Source organism: Bacillus rossius, chromosome 1 (genome assembly GCF_032445375.1).
Source record: "Bacillus rossius redtenbacheri isolate Brsri chromosome 1, Brsri_v3, whole genome shotgun sequence".
Classification (NCBI taxonomy): domain Eukaryota; kingdom Metazoa; phylum Arthropoda; class Insecta; order Phasmatodea; family Bacillidae; genus Bacillus; species Bacillus rossius.
In genome coordinates, this window is record NC_086330.1 from 125403657 (window position 1) to 125428648 (window position 24992).

Here is a 24992-nt window from a genome sequence, read left to right on the forward strand (position 1 = left end):
TTGAATAATAAAAATGTGTGGAAACCAGTTCTTCATTAAAACAAAAAATAATAATTATAAGGTAAATAAAGTTGAGCAAGTGCCACCAAACAGTACAACGGCACAAGTGACGGAATGACGGAGTGACGGAGCGGGCACGCTGCGGCAGGTGGAGAGCCACGCCGGAGTCAACATCACGCAGGTGGGCCCCGGCGCGTGTCTGGCGGAGGGGCGGCCCTGCGCGGGCAGCTGCACCGCCGAGCTGGCGGTGGGCGCGCCGCCGCACCTCGTCGATGCTAACCGCACGGCGCTGGTCGGCGTCACCGTGCGCGTGGCGGCGCGCTGCGTCTGCGGCGCGCGGCACTTCGCCGCCCCGGAGACCTGCCTCGCCGGCCCCTGCCTCAACGGCGGCAGCTGCTCGGAGGAGCCCTCCGGCGTCAGGTAGCCTGCTGCCGCGGCCATCGCTTTAGACCTACCTCTACACATTATACAGCAAGTAATGTACCAGTTATTTAATGCTGGGTATTGTAATGATAAAATTGTGTTTAGCAAAAAATTGATAATTTTATAAATATTTGTAAGCCTCGCAATCCAGTTTTGAATTATGTAGCATGCTAATCAGGCAAGCAAATGCAGAGATTTGTAGGAATTAGTCTTCATGTCTGCAAAATCTACTTCAAAACTCTGTTCATGAATTATCGTAACAACTGCTAGTCAAAGTTCCATCTTAATTTGATTAAATATAGTTCCTCAATGAGACGTTAGGTCATTTTAGTCAATATATAACTATACTGAGCCTGAGCCTTATTGACTGTACTGAAAGTTATTATGTTACGATAAAGTTAAATGTATATTTCCATTTTTCTTGTAATAAGTACGTTATAAATTTGAGAAGTTTTCATTATTTGAAGGTAAGCTGTATATCACCACTGTTTCTAAATTAGTGACTTAATTGTATTGTATTGGTTATAGTCATATAGAGCATACACATAACTTCATTCGTGGGTGAGGGTGGAGATATAACCACTTTGTCAAATGTTTACTTTCAAATTCTATCCCCCTTTCTATCCACCCCCTAGCTTTCACCTCTGGTCACATGGGGAAGTCTGCCCGTCTTTGCAGTTGACCGTGTTTTTATAATTGTTCTCTCTCTTGCAGCTGCTCGTGCCCCGCGGGTCTTGACGGACCCGCTTGTCAAGAAACCGCTCGCAGTTTCAACGGTGACGGATGGGCCTGGTTTCCTCATCTGGAGATGTGCGAACAATCTCACCTCAGCTTCGAGTTCATCACGAAGAAACCCGATGGGCTGCTGCTTTATAATGGACCATTAGTTGCGCCCGAGCCAGAAGAAATACTTATTTCAGGTAGTTTGCATAGTACCTGTGATCATAAGAAAAGAGGCACGAAAACATTAAGCGTTTATTTTAAATTATAAATTCATTTTCCAATTTCCGTCGCTATGGAGAAAAATGTACCACAATGAAAGTGGATGAGCCGTAAGAACGTAAATGCATTCATTGCTGCATTGCTTTTTTTACAGATTTCATTTCTCTAGAACTTGACAAGGGAGGCCCAAGGCTTCTTGTGGATTTTGGTTCAGGAACCTTAGAGCTCAAAGTGAGGACCAAGAACAGTCTCGATGATGGAAAGTGGCACCGGATTGATGTTTTTTGGGACACGCAGGTATCTTGTTACAACATTTGACTAATTTATTTAAGTTTTGTGATTCAATATTAGTACACTAAAGTCTCTTTTTTTTCACTTCATGTTTAATTTTAGGAAATAATTGTTTTAGTATATCCATTAACAGTGATTCATTACGTATCGTAATTTGTAAATTTTTAAAATTTAGGTATTTCCAGTAAAATATTTATTTCAAACAACTTACAGTGAAATTTTGCGACAGACAGGTAAACATACATGTTAATCACAAGATATAAGTAGCATAACTTGACATAATTACAGTTCAGCCATCTTGATTTTGATTCCCATGACATCCCGAAATCACTCCAGGAAAATGCTTAAATAGTTACTTACGACAGGTAAGAGTTCACGCAGAATTTTGTTTTGATGGATGGCAGGACTGATAGAACAACTTTGCCTCTGCCTGGTTTCAAACTCTTGCTTTTTTTATGGTAATGATGGATTTTTAAATATTTTTTAGCATTTTGTGAGAATATATCCCCGCCCCCAATCCACCTCCTTGCCTACGCCACAGAATATAGGCCACAGAAGATTACTTTCCCATCGTACTTTTTGTGTACGTATATGTATTATTATCTTCTCTGATAATTTTGCTTTCGACGATATGTTTAACACAAATAATTTTTTTTAAAAGTTTTAAAGTCAAAGATTTTTTATCCGGCATTTTTGGGACCACAGACATGCTACGTTACCAATTTTGACAGAATATTGAATGTCAACATAGTTTTAACAGGAAAATCATATGTGAAATATAAATATGACATGTAAAGTGCTAGGAAAACAGTAAATACTGTAAATGAAATTAAAGTGACAGTAACCAGGGATATATATGCAGGGGGAGAGAGGAAATTCTAAAAAATAAAATAAAAAATAGTAACTTATTCCCACCAAAGGAAACACTTCGAAAGCAAACAGCAATCAAAGTGGTTCTACCCACCCCTCTCCCTCCCTGAAATAAAATTCTGCATACACTCCTGGCAGAAGCAGTTAAACTGTGAGTAAGCTAAAGAATGCCAGCAGTGCAGTAATGCAGCATGGAATCCACACAGATCTGTGATCCCGAGCGGCTGGATTGGGGCCGAACCACAGATCGCCGTGATGAAGACTCTGCAGTGGTGTTGTTCTGAATGAAGGGCCCTGCGCAGGACGTGCAGCTGATGGTCGACCTGTGTCGCGCGGCCGCCGTGCTGGAGGCGGAGGACGCGCCCCTGCCCCGCTTCGACGGCGCGAGCTGCCTGGCGCGCGGCGCGGTGCCGCCCTTCGACGAGCAGCTCAACGTGAACACCCCGCTGCAGCTGGGGGGCCTGCACGTGGCGCAGTTCGACCCGCAGCAGTACCGCTGGCAGGCCGCGCCGCACGGCCGCCCCTTCCACGGCTGCATCAGGAACCTCGTGCACAACAGCAAGGTACCGTCTGTCCACTGCGCCTCAATGGGGGATGAAAAAATGTGTTCGCACACTGGTGCACGACCTATGTTACCGGCGTATAAAGAAAAGATCCAGTCCCTCGACTTAACAGCTTGAAAACTGATGCTTCATTAAATTTTAATTTCCGTATATTTCTGTTAGAATAATAATTAGCGTAATCGCAAAATTTTTTATATCTTCCTGTAGCATAACAGTTTCAACTTAATTTTCGCAAGCCTATTAGTAACTAGGCTTGTGACAAGGCTTAATTTCGCTCCATCTTCCAGCAGTAATCTCCAGCAGGCCACAGTCCAGAGAGGATTTGAATTCAGTGGATGTCCATAATGTTTGTTACAGCCAACTAGCACTTCTGTGGGAATTGTTTAAATCAACTGAAACCTTTTTCCTCGGGCAGGTTCCTTGGTCAAATTACACGGCAGGGCTTCTCCTGGCCACGTTTAATTCACTCGGCCTCGCGACTATTCCGCGGGGTATTCCTTTCACGGAAAATTAATAATTACTGTACAAACATCTGCCAGGAACTTTAGTTATATTAAACACTAATGTAACATTGATTCGACATGCCACCCAAAATTGACCTAAACTACGGAACACCCTGCTTTCTCTATCCGATCCCTTCTTTATCAATAAGGAACCCGTGTGGACTGCGACTGGAAGTTGTGTGTTATTTGATTTTGCCATCAGCCATTTTTTTTGTCTATGTGTATCACCCTGTGTACGTCAGCTAAAGTCGGACAACAGCAGCTCGTAGAATATTCTGCTGGTCTGTACTTCGACTCTCTGCAAATCAGTTAATGTGTCAGTCACGATAATGCACTAAACGTCATCGTGTCTAAGTCTAGTGTACCACCCTGGGCCGGTGACCTACGACCCACAGACTAGATTGTCACCCTTTGGACACAACTCGGCAAGGCCACGGCACCAGAAACACCACTAGTCACGACCCGGGTCTCCAGCATGAGGCACAAACTGCGGCAGTTTTAACACCAACATAACTACTAATCTAGAATGGTTTGAAAATGGGTAATGTGGTTGATGTGGGTGTAATTTGATGGGTTATTCCCAGATACATTTTTTTTTTTTTTCATAAAATTCATTCTGCATGCATTTATCGGGCGAGCTGCAGCGACAAATCCTTGGTAAGGCAGCCAGCTCCATTGATCATGTCTCAACTCATCGTATGTTGACTCTGTCTCAGGAGGAAAGTTCATTATGTGTACGCTTAGTGCTTCATTCTTATCCATTGCAGAATATCAGCTTAAGAATACTTTACATCTTAGCTCTTAGTAATGTCATTACCTTGTGTGTAAAAGATACAATTTTCGGTGTTACGCTGCGATGTTATGAACGAAAGCTTCTCAGAGGAATTGCAAAGACAATATTGGGCTCTAAACCTCTAAGGTAAATATAAATTATAGTAATTCCAGGGTTTTATAATCTAGCCCACGACCTTTACCACATGACCATGATTCATTAGTGATAACTGCCATATATTCTCTGTGAAAATACTTACGTAACTAAAATATCTGGTTGCTGACAAAAAGATTATTCTTTTCTCACAAGCAGACTGTTAAAACTTTGTTTCTTAAAATTATGAGAATTTTGTTCACCTTCTGTTATATTTTGATTTCAAAACTTCATAAACCAGTACCTAACCGAGAAACAACCAGAACTGAAGTTTCACACCCCCTCCACCTTACCGGAGATAGCTTGAGGGAAAAGCTAGAGTGTGCTGTGCGCATCTGTACGACAAGCAGCAACCCAGGCTGCCGTGAAGAGAAGCAGATAGCTGGGGGTGAAAGCTAGAGTGTGCTGTGCGCAGCTGTACGACATGCAGCAACCCGGGCTGTCGTGAATAGAAGCAGATAGCTGGGGGTGAAAGCTAGAGTGTGCTGTGCGCAGCTGTACGACATGCAGCAACCCGGGCTGTCGTGGAGAGAATCAGATAGCTGGGGGGTGAAAGCTAGAGTGTGCTGTGCGCAGCTGTACGACATGCAGCAACCCGGGCTGTCGTGAATAGAAGCAGATAGCTGGGGGTGAAAGCTAGAGTGTGCTGTGCGCAGCTGTACGACATGCAGCAACCCGGGCTGTCGTGGAGAGAATCAGATAGCTGGGGGTGAAAGCTAGAGTGTGCTGTGCGCAGCTGTACGACATGCAGCAACCCGGGCTGTCGTGGAGAGAATCAGATAGCTGGGGGGTGAAAGCTAGAGTGTGCTGGGCGCAGCTGTACGACATGCAGCAACCCGGGCTGTCGCGGGGCAGCGAGGCCGGCTGCGCGATGATGTCTCGGGCGTGCGGCGCGCAGTGTCGGCAGCACGGCTCCTGCGAGGGCGGGCTGTCTGCGCCGCGCTGTCTCTGCAGCCCGGGCTGGACTGGGCCCGACTGCGTCACCAGGACGGTGCCCGCCACCTTCAAGGAGCTCAGCTACGTCAAGTACGCGCTCTCGTTCGAGCCGGACCGCTTCCTGTCGCGCACCCAGCTGCGCTTCCGCACCAGGGAGCTCGGCGGGGAGCTGCTGAGGCTCAGCGACCAGCACGGCAAGGAGTATGCCGTGCTTGAGGTATGTCACTCCACTCCCTTCATCTCCTGTTGTTACACTCCCTGGGTACATTTTGGGAGTTGGTGGATCTTTAAGTTTTAAATGCATAAATAAAAACAAGTGCAATATTATCTTTATGTGTGCTTTCTATTTATTTGTCTCTTATAGATGAGGGAAGATGAGTACACAATACATTACCACCCTTTCCTGCCTGGCGGTACTTGTGAGTCCCACAATGTTTGAAGCCCCATAGAAATAGTGTGTGCATGTTTGAAACCACATGCTGCCTGTCGGGACCTCTGGGTCCCTGTATAGCTCCGCTCTGCCAGTTGTCGAAGAAGTTCGATTGACAGCCAAGAGGTTGCAGCACTAAAACGGCAGCGCTGCACCAGTCTGGAGCGCCTTTTTTTTGTTTGTTGAGCTGGACATATGATGAATGCCTGTCAGGACTTAAAAGTCCCATCATTAAAAATTATATTAAATATAAATAAAAAAATTTGGAAAAAATTATGGCCTCCTTTTATGCCTACTTAAATATAAAAATGAAATAAAAATTACAAAATTCAATTTTTTTACATTTCTAGGCAGGAAAGGGTTAATAACAATACATGTGTTCGGTAAATAAGTTGGTAACCTTAAAATACCTGATTACTAATACATGGATACTATAAAATTTGTTATATGGATCGGCCCTAATCAAAACATTTTAAGATTTTTTTTTTTCGTTTTAGTAAAACAAAAATAAAAATAAAATTAAACAATCCCAGAATTTAAATTCTTAGAACATAGCCTAATTAATGTCCTGTAGTTAATAATCGTCAAATCTCTCAGGATAATCGAAGTAGTAGCCTAACTGGCATGCTGCAGGTATCGCGGAGAATTTGGAGATATGATGTTTGAATATAGCGGGCCGAGGGTGAAGATTTTGGGTATAGATGGGCTACCAGGGTGCTGTAGCAGACCTTGGTCACCGAGCACGAAGAAGAGCTTGTGGTGCCATGTCGACTCCAGGCTCTTGGACCCTGTCTGTGAACAAGCCACATTCAAAAGGATTAGGCCTTTTTTACAGACAGTCATTAAACGAGCAAAAATGTCCACAAAAACTGAGATGCTCGGGGAAGAGTAAGGTTGTCGATACTCACCAAAACTGGGTGTTGCTCCTAACTCTCAGGAAGTAAGCCCACCAGGAGGTGAGCGATGACAGTACCGAACAAGGGCGGTTGTCGTGGAACCACTCATTATTTAGAATTATAATTATTAAAATTTAGCCGAAATATAAAAATCTCTACATTGAAAACACAGACAGACTAACTACTATCTAACTTACGGAAAAGTCCCTTGACGAGACGACTACATTCTCGTACGACGACGGAAGTGGAATCTTGCTGAGGGCTGGCCAAGAAAGGAAGTAGTCAGTCTGACATCGTGGCAAGAAGTTCCTTGTAGAGCGAGGTGACCGTTAATTAAAAACGGGCGCTTGATGTCAAAAGAAAGGGGGGACCTCGTCTTAATTTCCGAAAGTTTCCGAAGTTTTCCGAGGGGGTGGTCGAGAAATACTGACTTGGATATATCGATGTTGGTGTTAGAGGCCGATCGCATCGCGATCTACTGTGGAATGGTCAAACCGAGAAGAAATCGATTCATACATATCTCGCACGAGACTGCTTCGAAAGCATGGGGATTATGGAGAAGACTTGTGGGGTGCTCTGGTGGCTTGGAAAAGAATTACAGGGCACTGCTTTTGGCTTGAGTTGCCAGGGGCAGGCTGAGCTTGACACCCGCTCTGAGTTATTGCTAATTTTGCCACTAGATGTCAGGGGCGGTACGTTTGAACACTCATGTCCAGAGCTTGAGACAGGTCGTCCCTGCCCGGGGTTAAGGACCCATCAGTGCTCTAGGCAGTGTTCTCAGGAAAGGCTGGAGACAGGGGGGAGGTGGAAATTTGCAGGTGCAGTGGGAAATGTGCTCTACTGAGCCTGGGGACATGCCAGGATGTGGGAGAAACTGATAATTGGACATGGCAGAAATTTCTCGCGTAAGGTGGCCTCTCAGAAAAGCGGGATTCTGGGAGACTGCAAGAACAAGCGGTCTTGGTCACAGTGACAGGCAGTGTTACCGTGTACAGACGTGCACAGAAGCGGGGATAAAACGAGCCTGCATGCTGTGCCGGAAATTAGGTATTTCAGAACTTTTTTTAATTTTTATTATAATTTTAAATTATTTTTGGAAATTTTATTTTCCATATAATTTGGTTACAATTGGGTAATTCACACTTTGCTAGAATGGTGTACTCTACTTAGTTAAACTTTGCTGCAGTGGTCCGAGGCACCTTTTCTCAGAGGCCAATCTGATCTTTTGCAAGTCTAAAGACATCATTAGCAGCCCGGATGACATTTCTCCCGCTTGCAGTCATGTCCGTGGCCTGTAACATTATATCCCTGCATGACTAAATTTGCTCTGGACGAGTTGTTGCCACTTCTCAGAGACCAGCTTACAACAGCTCTTCCCGTCACGCATACGTCTTAGGTTCACTCATAGAAAGTCATGTTAGGACGCTCTTTCCCAGCCTCATTGCATTTTTTGTCCACCCTCACCCCCCAGTCCCCCCCCCCTTTTGGTTCTCAGAATTTAGCCCAGGATCGTTGCCAGGCAGTGGCCTACTTCAAGGACGATTTTCCACAGAAAACATATGTGCAAATATGGACCACACATGACATCTAGCGGCAGAAAAAGTAACTTCTTCACTTGTCGCCAGCAAGTGGAGCTCATGCCTGCGACACCTGGTGGCGACATTGCTAACCTCCCAGCTACCTTCCCCTGTAGGCCACCAAAGAGCAGCACCGACTGCATCATTAGCCCCAGGCTGTAGCAGACGTCTCGGGCTAGTCGATCCCTTTTTGTTTCAGACACCACTCAACATGTAGCGCTAAAATCGGCCAGTACTACCAACTTCTAGATATCGAAGTCAGAGTTTTTTGTGATTCCTACTCGGAGAACTTCGGAACCTTTCGGTCCGGACACCAAAGTCTCCCCCCACCTTTTGATTGTGTTATCACTTTTAATTACGAGACGCGGTCCCTTCCGGGCACACTTTGTGTTTTGATTCCAGACGGACTTCATTAGATTATCGGCGGATCGGCGAGACGCACATCAAGACTTCTGTCCGGCCGTAACCGACGATGTAATCAATTAGACAAGGGATGCTATCCATATAAATTCTTTAAGTAGTTTAGTCCGTCTGTACAGTACACAGCATAGTATTTATTTTTTTAAATATTTTTTTCTGAAATTATGGAAACAGCCGCGACTCCCGCGTTTCCGCGATCTTCAGATCCGGACGTACTACGCTTCAGACCCTAGAAGCCAACTTCCCTGTCTGGTGAGTTACTATCAGCTTTATTCCCCCGACCTCCCCTTATCTTTTTGCGGGCATTTTCTGCCCAGTTTGCTGTCTGTGTACCAGTTCTGATCAAGTTTGATTCGGACTGTTCACAGACAGGGTCCAAGAGCCGGATGCGGTCCTAGCCGCATTTCGCACATTTCCTCTCCAACAAACAGGCGCCCTGACACCATGTTGCCTGCTGAACTCTGTCCAGCGAACTTCAGACCTCCGGTCCTATAGTATTTATGAACCTTTTGGAACAACATTTAAATCACTACGTTCGAAGAAATAATAACTATACAATACTCTCATTCTGGACTTTCACCATCTGAATTGGGATTGTTTATGCCGCTTTGTATTTTTTTAAATTTAATTGAGTTTGTTTATTTATATTAAGTGAAACCTTTAATAATTAATTTAGGGCTGACCCTTATATATTTTTAACATAAGCGAGAGCTCTTTTAATTATGTAATTGGAATTATACTTTAACTTTAACTTTAACTTTTGTCTCTCATTCAACTGTTATAGGTTTTATCATTTAAATAAATATAGAGTAATTATATTCAGATGGAATCACACCTTGTTTCTGTTCATTCCTCATTTCCTTGTGAAAATAAAAGATCCACCATTGCAGCAGTGTGTAATGTCGTTGGTAATATTTATGTATTTAATCTGATTTACCTACACGGCCTCAATGTAACAAAAATGGTAGCATTTAGCGTGATTATCTTTCTAAACACTTTGGTTTGATTTATGAACAATGCTGTAACAATGCTGGCTCGTTAGATGGTTGGCAAAAAACAGATACGTCGCTGGGAAGGAATTGGGTAACTAGCCTGACAAAGATAAAGTGGGAGTGTGCAGTGAGTGGAATAAGTTTAAGTTTTAGCTATAAATTACTGCTAAAATAATAATTTTTAAAATTCAAATTTACATTTGTACAGAAAAATTTTAATTGGCGGCACACTGTCTTTCTCCTACCCGCTCGCACAGCTTCATTTGCAGACTAGGCTTGATAGCATCCAGCATAATGCAGCTTAGCAACCAGCTTGTCAATTATTATGAAGAGAAAATGGTCTGTTCAACATGGTGACCCAACCACACGTCCCTCCGTCTGCCTTGCCCTCATTCTTCGATCTTCTCACACACATCTTCATTTGCAAACTAGGCTTACTAGCATCATTCATTATGTATAATGTATTGATGTCGCGAGCCCAGGTTAGATTTTCTGGCTGGTTTCGCCGAAGAATTGTTGTAGTAGGAAGCTCCATCGCAGCAATTATTTCGATCGCTAAGGTACAGAGTACACCCCTAGAGGTTTGTGGCCAAACTAGGTTAACTACACTAGTAGGGCCAACATCTTTCTCCATCCTCCCACCCGTTGCTGGTTACAATATCCCGGCAGCCCTTATATGCACCGATAGGCAATTTTGAAGAGTATATTTTCTTACCATTGCCTTGAGGCCCATGAAACCCCGAGGACACAGGGACCGTTGAATGGAGGGATTTTGTACCCGATTACAGTTAGCTCCTAAATACTTTGCATCTCAGTGTTTTGGTTGAGAATATGTTTTAAATATTTAAATTATTTAAACTCAGTTTAGTATTGATAATTTTACAAAGTTAAACATTATAGAGGGCAATAAATGTGCATACACGCGTTGTTCGAATTTGAGGAACTGTTCACGAGGCACATATATGATCCGTTTTTCAATGAAACAAAGATCGTTAATTTTCACATCATTTTTTGGTTAGAAGTAATATAAAAAATAGACGAGAATTGCGATAGAGTCCTAAACTATTAAATATTCAACATGAAAGTAAGCATTTTCCCTTAATAAAAAATCACATTTTTCGCCCTTATAAAAATAATTGGGTTAGATTACAACAATAATATAATTTATATTTAGTTTTTTCTCAAACCGAGTAAAAACCTAATCGCTTCAAGAGGGGGAGCTCTAATTTATGCTGTTAATTTTAATAAAAACTATGTTTTCCTTGAATATTACCCACATTGTCTATTTTACATAAGGTTTATTTGTTTGGCAAGGATTTCAACAAACATTTAGATTTTGACTGATAAATATATTTAAAAAATAAATTAAAAAAATTAATGATAAATAATTATCTATACTTGTGCTGCATTAATAATTGTATTTTATGTTCATTACTTTACATTATTCAGCTGTCAGTTTCTAAATATTCGCTGTATATAAAGTCTACTTATGAGATTGTGTTTATTTACCAAACTGAGAACATACTTATGTACGTGGATCAGTATGAAAAACAAAAGCTTCAACTTATTCTTGTACAAAAATTGAAAAAAAAATAGTGGGAAAATCTAGTTCACACAACCAGTATATATTAAATTAATTGGTTATATAGAATGTAGACAAAACTGTTTAAAATGTATTGGATATTACCTTTACTAAGTCTTAAACAATATTTATTTAAATTAAAAATATTTTCCGTGTCTAAGAAAACTAAAACGTAAGACACGTATTGATATTCTAAAAAGTAGGTTGTAGCATTGCAGACCCCTGCCCTCCCCAACTTTGAAGAATATTATTTTTATGCCAATATATTTTTCAAGTCATGATTATATCAGCTGTTTATGTAAGCTCATGGTCACAGTGACCTAGTTTTGTATTTTTATACTATAAATCGGCAATAGTATGGCATACAGCGGGGAAAAATAGGCTAGTATGATAGCTGGTGGTACAGCCGCAACTTTCACCAACCACTCTTCGCTCTTTCCCTTTCACTTTCACTCTCATTTCTGTGACGTTCAACCCCCACCATGATAAACAGGTGGGCTTCATCAGTAAGTGCTGAAGATCTCGTTACAATGGAGGAGATTACTAAAGGGGTATCATAGCACCAGAGTGAGGTGTTGTAGCCTGTGTCAACCATTGTGGTGTTAACCGAGAGGTGCTTCGTGCTAAGTGCCTATGGGAGACTTGCTCTGTTAACTCCACTCGAAACATCTCCTTCCCAGACCGGTTTTCTCCTTCACTTGTCCATTCACCTTAAAGAGATGCTGTCAAGATGTATGGCAGCACAACATTTTTCTAGTTTAACAAGCATGTTTCAGATTACAGGTGGACACCTCCACTTCCGCTACAACTTGAACAGCGTCAGGACGGAGGAGCAAGACCTTGCCCTGAGCGCCGTACCTGTCCACGATGGCAAGTGGCACATAATCAAGGTACGGTTTATGGGCGATAACCAATACAAGTCTCACCTCTGGGGTTCAGGTCTGTCATCGGACAATTGTCCATGTGCGTGTTACATTTTTATATATGTAGGTAGAGTTAATTGTGTTTGATAACTTGGAGAACTCTAGGTGTGCGTATTGTGAAGTTTATAAAAAAAAAAGTACCGATAAAATATTGTTTACTAGCTCATTCCCAGCATGCGTTGCAATGCGTTATTTTTTTTTTTTTTTTGTAATTTGGCGTAGGTAAACATATTCAAACCATCTCTTTATCTCTCTAATTATGTATATATATGCCTCTACCTATATATCTATATACACACACCATTATCGCTCTATCTCCATCCTCTACCTATATCTATATATTTATATCTCTATATGTCTCTATATATCTCTATGTATATATATATTTAACTATCTCTCTTTTATATTTAATTCAATTAAAATCTGCCATGGGTGCGCACTCATACAACGAAAAAACATGAACTGCCACTAAACTCTATGAAATACATTAATTTATTGAAATGACTCGCGCACCACCTATTGTTTATGTCACACACGAACTGAAATGGTGCTGTTTGTATTTGATTCATTTTAATTCTGTAATGCGTGCTCACTCATACACAGAAAACACACGAACTGCCACTAAACTATATGAAATACACACATTTGTTGAAACGATTTGCTCACCACCTATTGTAAAATTGTTGTACTAATTCTGAAACCTCAGCGGGCATGCGCATAACAACTCACCAAGTTTCATCGCGGTCGTATGAATGGTATAGGAACGCATAGGGACAAACAAACATTAATTTATATATTTATATGTATATATACATATATATATAAATTAATATAGTAGTGTATATATACACTAGCGGATCAGACAAATGTTGTTCTGTTTAAACTCTTTAAATTCGAAAAGATTTTTTTTAACAAACTATAAATCAAAAAGATATAACTCCAATTGTTATATATACTTTAAACTATAATTATAATGAGTAATTTATATTTTTATTTTATAAATGTTATAATTTATTTTACAAACTTATATTTTTATTTTCAAAGAGGCGTTCAATACGTCATAAGTTGCATAGAATAAAATGAGAACTGACAATTAAAAAGTGTAGGTTAAGTTGATTGTTATTGAATGCACGTGTATACAATATTAAAAATCATGAAAAATCATGTAAAATACTCACTCAATTCTGCACCTTACAAATTTTGCACAATGTATATTGTTTCATTACATTTAAAACGTACACTCAAATGAGAACTGACAATTTAAATTTGTAGGTTAAGTTGAATGATAATGAATGCGCGTGTAAACATAATTAAAATTCACGAAAAATCATTTAAAATACTCACTTCAATACTGCACCTCAAAAATTTGCACAATGTTTATTTTTAATTAAGCTACACTTTAAAACGTTATTTCAATAAATAATATAATATTCTCAATAAGCGCGCAATTCTATTTTAATTTTAATGTAATAACAACACTAAGCTACGACGCAAGTAACTGATATGCGAAAATGCAACAAAATATAAAAATTCCTAGAATCCGATCACAGCACCAACTAACGGGTCTGAGGTCTGACTGATATGCCAAAAATTTAAATATATATATATATATATATATATATATATATATATATATATACATACATATACATACATATATATACATATATATATATATTCTAAAACGCGATTGCAGCGCTGCCTACCGGATCAAATTATGAACCTAAACCATCCAAAGATTAATCAAAACACATAAATAAATACACAACAAACACATTTATATGTATATATATACACTCTGAACCTAAACCATCCAAAGATCAATAACATAACATAATTAAATTAAATAAAAAACTTTTTTCTATTGGATCAAATTGTAAATCTAAACCATTCTCGAACCAACTTAATCACACACACACAATTTCATCAAAATCGGTCCAGCCGTTGAGGAGGAATCCAGTCACATATACACGTACAGAAGAATTATATATCGTATTTAGATACAGTGTCCCTTATATGAGGGATTTTTTTTTCTTTCAAATTTTGAAATGCATACTACAAACTATATCTTTTATAAATACTAAACCATACTCAATAATGAAATTTTATCTTTCTAGCGCGATTACAACCCGTTCTGACCAAGACCCAAAAATTTTCAAAGATCGGGTTTTGGGCTAAAAATTTCGTTCTTCTATAAAATTATTAAAAATTCAATTTTATGTAGTAAGTAAAATACAAAATGAAATAAGAGACATATTTATTATTATTATTATTAAAACATAAAATAACCACAATCATGCAGGGTAACTTCTCTTTAGGGTACTTTTTTTACAGTCCGGATACAAATGTTTATGTTCCTGGACACAGCGCATAAGGAATTGATTCTGCTTTTCGTCAGCTGTGATAAGTCCATAAACATTTTGCAGCAGCAGTGTCAATTACAACCTTCAAAACACTTATTCTTCTTTTCGCTTCCATAAAAGCGGTATTATCATTCCAAGAAAATATATCTTCCTGAAATAACTGTCGTAGATTTTAAGACGAGAAAGAAATTGTTGTCTGCTCTTTTCTGATACAAAATCATCCAGCATTTTATCTGAAACAAAAACGGGTTGGTTATAAAAAAATATCAGAAGATGACAAAAAAGTTCAGCTTACCGAACAACGTTTGAGACATTTCTTTCTTCGATGGGATATTGTGTTTGCCAAAATCTGAGATTCGGTCTCTTGTTAAGTTGGCAATCATTAATCATCGTGTCAACTTTTTCGTAATCTTTTAACTCCTTCAAGAAGCACAATTCTTGGTTACATGCTTTAATCACCATTGTGCATTCGAGCCAAGGTTTTACATACAATTTTACGATAAACAAGGAAACATCTTGTTGGGGATTTTTATCCTTCACAGTCATTCTGAGTTGAGACTGAAGCAAACATATTTTTAAGGAGTAAATCGCCATCGCCATCGCGCCTGATGCTAAGCTCCAGGGGGATTGATTTTTATATTCTTCTCTGAATCTCCTCCTAAAGACACCACACATGGTTCGACCAATTCGCAATAATCGTCTCTTACAAAGATTTTGTCCAGTTCTTTCTTATAAAAAATTAACAAAGATGTAATGTTTGTATCAGCAACTTGTTCTTTTAATAAATCAAGACATAGCTCAACGTCATTGGAATCAATATTTATCCAATTGTCTCTTATTTTTTTGATGCCCGTAATGTCTGGGCTGTTAGTGACTTGCTTTATTTTGGTTTCGAATCGAGTTAATAGTACAAACTCATAAACATGATGGCGACAAGCGAAAAGTAACAATTGTCTTTCTAAAGTCTGTTTCAAAAGAACGCAGGCCCCATTAAAGCGGCCAGTATTCTATTATATTGTGTAGTAGCACATTATGTGTACCTTGTTAACATTCCAGTCATAGAGGGCAGCTGAGACAGCTTTGGCTTGATGTTTACCAGAAGAACTCTCAAGTTTTGGTATTGCAAGAAGTTTTTCTCTGTCGTCAAACGAAGCGATAGCTAGCAAACGTTCTTCATCAAAGCCTGGTAGTAGTTTACCATCTCAATGGACTGTAACTATGTCAAGGACGTTGTTCTGGAAGTCAATTTGTATAGCTTCATCCCTGGATATTCTCGTTTGAGTATGAATTCGCTGGATCGAAATTTTGTTAATGGGGGAATCATCGCTACTTAGACTTAGCGCTTCTAAAACCGTATGAAGATTATAAACGGAGTCTCTTATGCTTATTTGGCATTGATCTAAAGCTGCAACAATTTTAGGTGTTATCAGAATCTTTCTACCCCTTTTCAAATTTTTTTCAGGGCAGAGAACCTCCGGCAAGCTGACTTCAGAGCTTAGAATCTCTTCTTCATCTGAATCTTGTGGATGTTCCAAATTATGTGCAGTATAAGTATATACGACAGCCAATATCTCCCTTGGTCTTATATTTCTTTCCTTTTCGTGTAATCGTCTTTTCCTTGCTCTCTCTTCTTTGTCCGCCAGTTTTTAGTCTACACAAGCCAAGCAACCCGGTCAACCAGGTTCTCTCTGTTTCTTCAAAAATGCTTTGTCTTCCTTTATTCTGATTCTTTCAAAGGCATTAGCATGTGCAATATTAAATAAGTTATCCAGTACTTTTTTAAAATTATTTTCACGGTTCTTTAAAGTCTCTCCAAGCATCGAGTTTCCTCACGCAATTAGGAAATTCCTTTGTGAGAATTCTTGCTTATTCGCAAAATATAATGCACTCCCTAATCACAAGATTAGCACTGTCACTGACAGCTTAACTTCGCGAATATTATAAAACAAGACAGAGAGTACTTGTCGATTAGATTATATCCCAAAACTTTCGTAATCACTTAATATACTCTAGAAAAAAATAATAGCCCTTTTTTAAGACTTGCAATATAAATTTGTTTATACTAGTCACGCGAATACTGCGCTATGATCTGTAACCAAATATCATAATAGGACCATATGAGAAAGTGTGGCCAATTATCATTGACGAAGCGCGAGACAGTTTACTGCATTGTTTTAAAGCTATTTTCACTCCACGCCGCCATAGGCTATTACTCTCACGCACTTAAAACACATGGTAAAAATTATAGTTACACTCCATGCCACCAAGATCGCAGACATCACTTGTCTCACGTATTTCTTATGAGACGAATACCTCCATGGATATGACTCACGCTAATAACTACTAGCAAAAAAATCTCAGGCGAGTGATTCAGATCCAAAATGTTATCTTTATAATAATTTAACTACTTGATTTCTAATTTCTTAATAGAAGTGCAAAAAACACTTAATACTGTTTTTTAATAAAAAAACCATGTTCTATATAAATCAGTGAGATGATGCAGTATTTCTGGTATGCCACACCACAAAATATTTGGCTACTAAATTAAAGTAAATTAATTTTTCACCTGTTTGTTTGCTTGATAATAACTGATGCATTATTTCTAACAGTCAATAGGGTATGTCAGCAATATATTAAGAAAGCTACTATCTACTGGAAGGGCCCAAATCTACTTCAAAAACTAGGTTCAGTCGGCAATTAGAGTTTCTCCCCCATGCTGAAAGTGCAATGAAACCCAAGGATGATGAAACAACCACATCATTGTTTAACAAAAGATAAAAATAAGGCAAAGGCATTTATTTTTCTTTATTACAAAGAGTATGCTTACTGCCACACTTACAATTAAGTTAATTGAATTCTGAAAAACAAAGAATATCACTTGAAATTATTCTTTAAATTACAGTTCTTCAGTAGTGGAATGATATTTTTTTTTATTTTGGTATTACCTCTTGTGAAAACGAGCTAATTAAAGACATACATAAAACATCACAATTCTGCGATAGGAATAATCTTAGCGAGCAGAACAATTACAGCATTTCCTCAAAGTGATTTAGGGAAAACATGGGAAACCCGAATCAGTTTATTCGAAACCATAGCAACCCATGGCCTATCCAATCTGAGCCTGTTATTTCACAACTGTACCGCCTCACTTGGTCGCAGGTGATGTGTGACGGAAAGTGACAGCCGCAGTGACGAATGATCACTGATAATGTTCACAGTGACGATTATAGGTGAGAGATGGTCAAAGTGGTTCTTGATGGTAGGTGAATGTCACAGTGTTGTGTGGCAACAAGTGATGATTGCAGATGATGTAAGATGGCAAGTGACAGTGGCAGAGTTATGTGACAGCAATGATAGTTGCCACTGATCCATGATGGCAAGTGACAGTTACAGTGTTGCATGACAGGATATGATGGTTGCAGATAATGCTCAATGGCGAGTGACATATCATTCATTGTCACTCGATGCAAGTTTCTTACGCGTGCCTGATTAGTGCATATACTCCCGTGAAGAGAATAACTCAAGCAACGTAGGCTCTCAAGAGCCATGGGGAAATGGATACGCCTATTCATCATGATTATGATACATTAAAGGACAGCTACCCCGAGAGGCGAGTTACAGTTGTAGTGATGGAAAAAAAGCTAGTGACAGTCACAGTGTTGTGTGAATGCAAGTGATTATTGCAAATGATGCATGATGGCAAGTGACAGTGTTGCGTGACAGAACATGAAGGATGCAGGTGATGCATGATAACAAGTGACAGTCACAGTGTTGCGTTACAGAAAGTGTTCATTGAGTCAGGTGATGCATGATAGTAAGTGAAAATTGCAGTGTTGCATGACAGAAAGTGAAGGTTGCAGGTGATGCATGATGGCGAGTGACATTCGCAGTGATTCTGTGACAGCAAGTGAAAGTTATGGTGAGTGACAGTCGTAGTAATGCATGACGGCGAGTGATGATTGCAGGTGACGCGGTACGGCTCGGCCGCCATGCTGGAGCTGGACGGTGGCGAGGGCCGCAGGTTCAACGAGACACTGCTGACGATGGGCCACCAGTGGTTGCTGGTTGACAAGCAGGAGGGGGTCTACGTCGGCGGGAAGGCCGAGTTCACCGGAGTCCGCACCTTCGAGGTTTACGCAGACTACAAGCAAGGTTCCTGCACATAGCTCGTCAGATGCTACTAACCTAAACCTATATAACCATGGCCGTCGAGAGTGGTGGGCTAGATGGTAAGGGGGGGGGGGGGGCAAAATCCCTGGGGCCAGGTTGAGTTTCCGATACTTTGTTTATGCTTTGGTTTACGAAATTACATGTATATTGTTAATATAATTCATAGGATGCCTTACAAGTTATGCGATACACACAGATCACTTTTGCAGTTATGTCAAAAGTAAAGCTTAGAGTCTTTACGTTTTTTTTTTTTTTTAATTCTGGGGTTTAAATAGGGAAGGAGCACGAAAACATTATTCCACCCCAGACCCTTCGTGTATTTGATGACCCTTCATATAACATGGTCTCTACAGGTTACGAAAATTTTGAATGTCAGGAAAAAGTAACGAATATGAATGACTGGCCAAAGTCACGAAAATTTTCGGAATAAACAGTTATGATACTAGAAGTAACAAACCTTTAATTAAAGTTTAATTCTTCTAACAAATAAAGCCACGTTCCTGCAAATAGTACATTTATTTTGCATTATGTTTAATGTTACTTATTAATATTATAAAAATTGCTGTGTTATACATAAAAGTTGTAAGAAAATTTTATTAAACTCCTGAAAAATTCCTAAAATTGCTCACCAGGTATTTGTAGACACTCATTATAATATTGCTTACAAATAAATCAAAAATAATTTCTTGTGTCGAAACATTTCCTTTTGTTGCTATTTTGTAAGTATAATTGAGTAATTCATAATAGTTTCAGGTTATTTTGTTGATTGTTACCTTTTATTTAAGTGGAAGAGGTTAGCTTACTCTGTGAACTAACACTCACTTATAACTAAAATATTTACGTATATTCACATGGCTTACTTGGGATTTAAAGTAATGATTTATTCTCTCGCGGTTTAGTTGATTCGCTTTGTCACATGAATTTAAAAATTCTAAGCAAAATAAATAAATACATTTTTAACCTGAGTAAAGCACATTTTTCTTCTGAAATTTACAGTTCTTCTAGTGTTCCTTTAGTTAACATCTCCAAATACCTACTAGTATACATTTAATTTGGCTAGATAATGAAGCGATTGTCAGTTGATTAGTGGGTACAGGTATTTTACCAGGAGTGACAAATTGTTCTGTGTTCATGAGGGCTTGGTGTACCTGTGGGTAGACTTCTGATTCTCCGGCATACAACGGTTTGGAGCTCGCGATGGTTCGGCATCGGCGAGGAATGTACGGGCAGCCAAATAAACGAACTTAAACTAAAAACCTATAATTTTAAGCTAAGGTCGAAAATGCGTTTACAGTGCGCACATTAAATGGTAGTCGAAAGTGTTCTGCACGGCCTAGGATAAGTCGGGCGCATTCAGCACGGTATGGGTTCACTCATAAATGATTGGCATGCTCGTGTTTCTTCAGAATAACTCAGCAGTCGTTGGCAAAAATTTAGTTTTGGCCTGGCCTGGATTTGTGTTGACATTTTTATATCCTTATATTACTGCTAAAAAAATTTTGCTGCCTAACACAATATTAGAGATCATTTCGCTCCAAAACTTAGCGTTTAGCAATGGTTGAAGATATTGCCTTATAATCTGGCATTTTCAGTAATCTGACACCTGCTAAGTACCGAACGTGCCGAACTATCGGAAGTCTACTATTCATGTTTCATTTGGCGAGTTTACTAGCGCAGTGAAATCACTGAGACAACTGCACCAAGCGAAGTGATACAATAGCAAAACTTTGAACTCACGTTCAGGTGTAACTGGTATGAATCCCAATCCAGTCATCCTGATTATTGAAATCACTCCACGAAAATGATATGATGGTTTCTTACTAAAGGCCATGGCATTGGCGTAGCTGTGTTCATAAAGTTGGGGGGACAAATAATGATTTGGATGTCATGTTAACCCATTCCCCTCTTACAAAGACGGGGGTTCCGGGGGTCCTCCACCGGAAAATTTTGATTTTAAAAGTGCAAAATAGCACTTTTTAAGCAGTTTTTGTATCCAACCATTGGATACATCGATGTTAAAATTATTATTGTTTCCTTAAAATAAAATTTGATGAGTGAAGAAATTACAAATAAAGTTGGGCAGAATAATATTATAAAATAAAAATATCACGGTCTAGAAAGTTGGGGGGGACAGTCCCCTCCACCCAAAACGTTCAGGGGGATACGTCCCCACTGTCCCCCCCGGTTCCTACGCCCCTGGGCCATGGTGATCTCCTTTCTATTGGGTTTATTTTATCAGTCTCTAATGACCACATAGTCAAAAAACATTTTTAAAAAAATTAATTAGTAAAATTTATACCTTTTTATCTTGCTGTTCGTATTTTTTTTTTCTGAAAATTTGTGTTTAAAGATTGGTCTACTTTTCTTGCTACTTAATTCTCCATTCTGTTTTAACCGGTCATTGAAGTTCAATAAACAATTGAGATTATTAAATTGTTAAATAAATAAACGAATGTTTTTTTATTTCATTTTAAAATAAAAGTAATCAATTTTAAAACTGGAAAGATAACTATTTAAGATTTAAAATATAACCTGTTTAAAAAATGTAATGTTACCGTACTGAAACATTGTAAAGATCGATGGTGCGGATACAACATTACCTATCTCCATATTTTTTTTTTTTTTTTAACCTTTTAAGTCAAAATGATAAGATTAAAAATTGATTCTGTTTAGTGGAACCGATGAGGTTTTTGAGAAAGAAATCATAGGGTGAGTTTGGCACTGAGGGAGCGGGGCGCTGTGTGCCACAGGCTGCCTGGACGACGTGCGGCTCGACGGCAAGCCCCTGCCGCTGCCGCCCGCCGCCAACGGCACGCAGTGGGGCCAGGCGACCACGGCGCGCCACCTGGAGCGCGGCTGTGCGTCCAGCCGCCCGTGCGACGGCGTGGCTTGCCCCGAGCCCTTCCAGTGCCGCGACCTGTGGAACCAGCACGAGTGCGCGTGAGTGCGCCCGCCCGCCGTGGCCAGGAGGGCCTTCACAGTCCACAGCCGGAAACTAAACTTATTATAAACATACACTATTCATACTAAACATTAGGTTTATTTTGAAAAAAGCAGTTGGCAATGAACTCAAACTATACATTCGCCTGCTGATTTGTAACATTTTACGTAAACGTACGAGTTGTGTTGTAATATTCAACTTATATAAACACAAGTTTAATCCTAATACCTTTATAGGTATTCAAGTGTGTTATGTAGGCATATGCTCATACGTTTATAATAACTCTTATGATTAATATATTATACATATTGGACTTCAGAGAGAAATATATTACCCTCAGAAAGCCACAAAACTTAAAATATTGCACCTGAAATTTAAAAATTCCCCGGACCACCCTCTGATATGGTGACCAGAACACCCCACCCCCCACCCCCCCCCCCCGGGACTACCAAAACTGTGCATATGCCCCTTCGGTACAGCCTACACAAAAATAATTCCGGAGTCGCCCCTGCGCCAATCAATCTGAATCAAATCAAATCCACACAAATATCCTAATATTTTTCGTGTTCATTATGACATCGTACCTCCTGCGGCGGTAAAGCCTGGTCCCCACCCTGTCAGCACTGAATCCCGCTGGCGGAACGCACCCCTCGCGCGGCACGGAGGATGTTCGCGAAGCTGCCGCGAGGCAGTAGCCAACAGGACGCGGCCTAGGGCGGACGCTCTGTCACGCGGTAAAGAACATAACTGTGCATCTTGATAAGGACGACAACATTTGCGATTGCGCTCGACAGCGCACGTTAATGGCGACAGACGATAATTGTGTGTGGTGACATCCACCCTAGTGTTGTAGCTGCCACAACAAACATGTAACTTATGTAGGAGAAGACTCATATTTACTGTGTAAGAACCGTGTGCCTGAACCAGCTTTATTTGGAAGCTCTTGTAAGGTTAATAACTTAATAATCGCCGCGAGTCCAGTGATCCACGCTGGGGCCGACGACCCACGCAATCACAATGGCTAGCCTGGCGCCCCCTCATAAAGAAGAGAACTAAATAATCTCCACCAGCAACCACTGGGCTCATCCCGGGTCCCGAACCCGAACCTCGGGTGACGGCAAATGGCGCCCCTGCGTGTGGCAAAAATGCAATTACCTAATCAAGCAAATTAATGGAAATTAAGCGCAAAATGGCCAAAAAAAAGGCCATTTTGGACGTGCTAGGGAATCGTGGCCAGACTAAGCGACGACGGAGTGAGGCGACAAAGGACTCCCTCCCCTCTCCCTAATGTGGCTCCTCTCGTTTTATTATTCTCTGTTGTTTCGCAACCCCCTACCACCATCTTCACTCATCCCCTCCCTAATACACGTGCTTCCGCTTCGGCACGCACACTCTCCTACCCACACGCGCTTCCTCTCTCTTCCCTGCTTCGGAATACCCTCCCCCCCTTGCCTGTTTCAGCCAACACTCCTTCGCGCATCACCATCCTCCCCCCTTCCTGCATATCACCCACGCGGCCGCGACTCGGCGAGTGAACAACTGCGCGCGTCAGCGAAGCAGCTGCGCGCAACCTAATCCACCTCGTAAATATACAGAATGCGGCCACCGAAGATACTGTTGGTGTGTCCGCAATGTTTCAGACCACAAAACGTCGATAAACTGACGGGCCCCTCGCAGTGTCGGAACACATGCACATGCCCACCAAAGTCAAGCCTCGTGCAAGGTAAAAGCGAACCAGTAACACAACAATGGAAGATTAACTGGGATGACATCTGGAGAGAAAATTTAGGAACTGAACTAACACGGCCCCTACAACCCAAAACAAAACCGCAGCCCATGAACACCATTAAGCGCTAAACTGGAATGCAGACGAACAGCAAATTAGATGCAACCCCCAACCCCGCCGGCCATGTCATGGAGAGGACGGTGCACATGGAGCTGCCGACCTCAGCCTAGCTAGGCTGGACAACCCCACCCCGACCCCTGATGAGCGGGCTAACACTACCAGAGTTTAGCAGAGCCCCACACGAGGACCCAGAGGCATACTTGCAACAGTGTGAAACTCGACTGGCGCGCTGCGGGTTACCACAGGATGAGTGGGCGGAGAGTACCAGCGAACAACTGTGTGGTACCGCCCGTAACTGGTGGAACCTGTTGGGAAGGTTCGACATCACGTGAAAGGAGTTCAAAGAGCCGTTCAAGCGCCGGTTCAACACTGGAGCACCTATAGTACAGTGTGTGTCACAGTTTTACGGCTCCACACGGAGAGATGGAGAACCGGTCGAGAACTTCATTATGCGAGCAAACTGCAACTGTTCAGACAAATTTCACCGAATATTGATCCCATCAATGCACTACCCACAGTCACCATGTTACTACGGGATGAGTTACAGCCCTTCCTATGAGTCTGCCACACACCGACAGTTGAGGACTATGTCCAGCAGGCGGTAGCGACTGAACGCAACCTTCAAAAGGTCTGGCGCCGACAACCACCGGAAGCACACAGGGGAGACCAGGGACCACCCAGCAGCTGGAGACAACCCGCCCTGCAAGCCCCGCTATCTTTACAAACACGACGCACCCCGGCAATTGACGAGGCACCGCCACCACCGGTGGCCCAACGTGTCAGGGTTCCCACCACCAGGGACAGCATACTTCAATCGCCTCCCTCCCTGCCATCAAGGTTGCCCTCAAGGAACACACCACTGGCATAGTGAATGCCCGCGGACACCAGCCTACCCACAGGCTGGAACCACGCAACCACCGCAACAGCAACCACAACCACAACAGCCGCCTTCGGGAAACGGATCGCAGGGGAGGCGGGAGTAAAACCCCCTTCCTCGTGCCAACAGGAAGTTACCAGCCACCGATATTGGGACAGATCGGTCGAACCACGGACAACTTACTCCGCATCCCAGTGTAAGTGAACAACCGACCCACAACTGCCCTGGTTGACACGGGGCGAGCCACGTGTTCGTCCACCCCTCCCTGGTGCCATTCGGAGCACTACACCCACACTCTGGCGAGCTGCACCTGGCCACCACCACCCATGCTGGCCAGATGATCGGATACGCAGATGTCAAGGTGAGCTTGCGGGAATTCGTTACTAATGTCACTGCTGTGGTTGTAAAAGAATTACACGAGGAGCTCATGTTGGGACAACCGTGGCTGGCGGAGCCCGATTCAGTGCTGGAGAAGGTAGCCACCCCTGTCCACGTTGGCCTGACAGAACGACTCACAGTGTT

At 41.3% G+C, this 24992-nt stretch overlaps 1 protein-coding gene across 1 annotated transcript in view; it reads left to right on the forward strand.

Annotated features, from left to right (window-relative positions):
• The window catches only part of LOC134534814 (neural-cadherin-like), a 200582-nt gene that overhangs the window by 159620 nt on the left and 15970 nt on the right, over window positions 1-24992 (forward strand). The window contains exons 16-23 of the mRNA XM_063373458.1: window positions 149-420; window positions 1138-1343; window positions 1520-1662; window positions 2829-3089; window positions 5335-5670; window positions 12127-12240; window positions 18602-18788; window positions 21557-21746. Of these exons, the coding sequence (XP_063229528.1) occupies window positions 149-420; window positions 1138-1343; window positions 1520-1662; window positions 2829-3089; window positions 5335-5670; window positions 12127-12240; window positions 18602-18788; window positions 21557-21746 (1709 nt within the window). The remainder of the gene's footprint in view (window positions 1-148; window positions 421-1137; window positions 1344-1519; window positions 1663-2828; window positions 3090-5334; window positions 5671-12126; window positions 12241-18601; window positions 18789-21556; window positions 21747-24992) is intronic.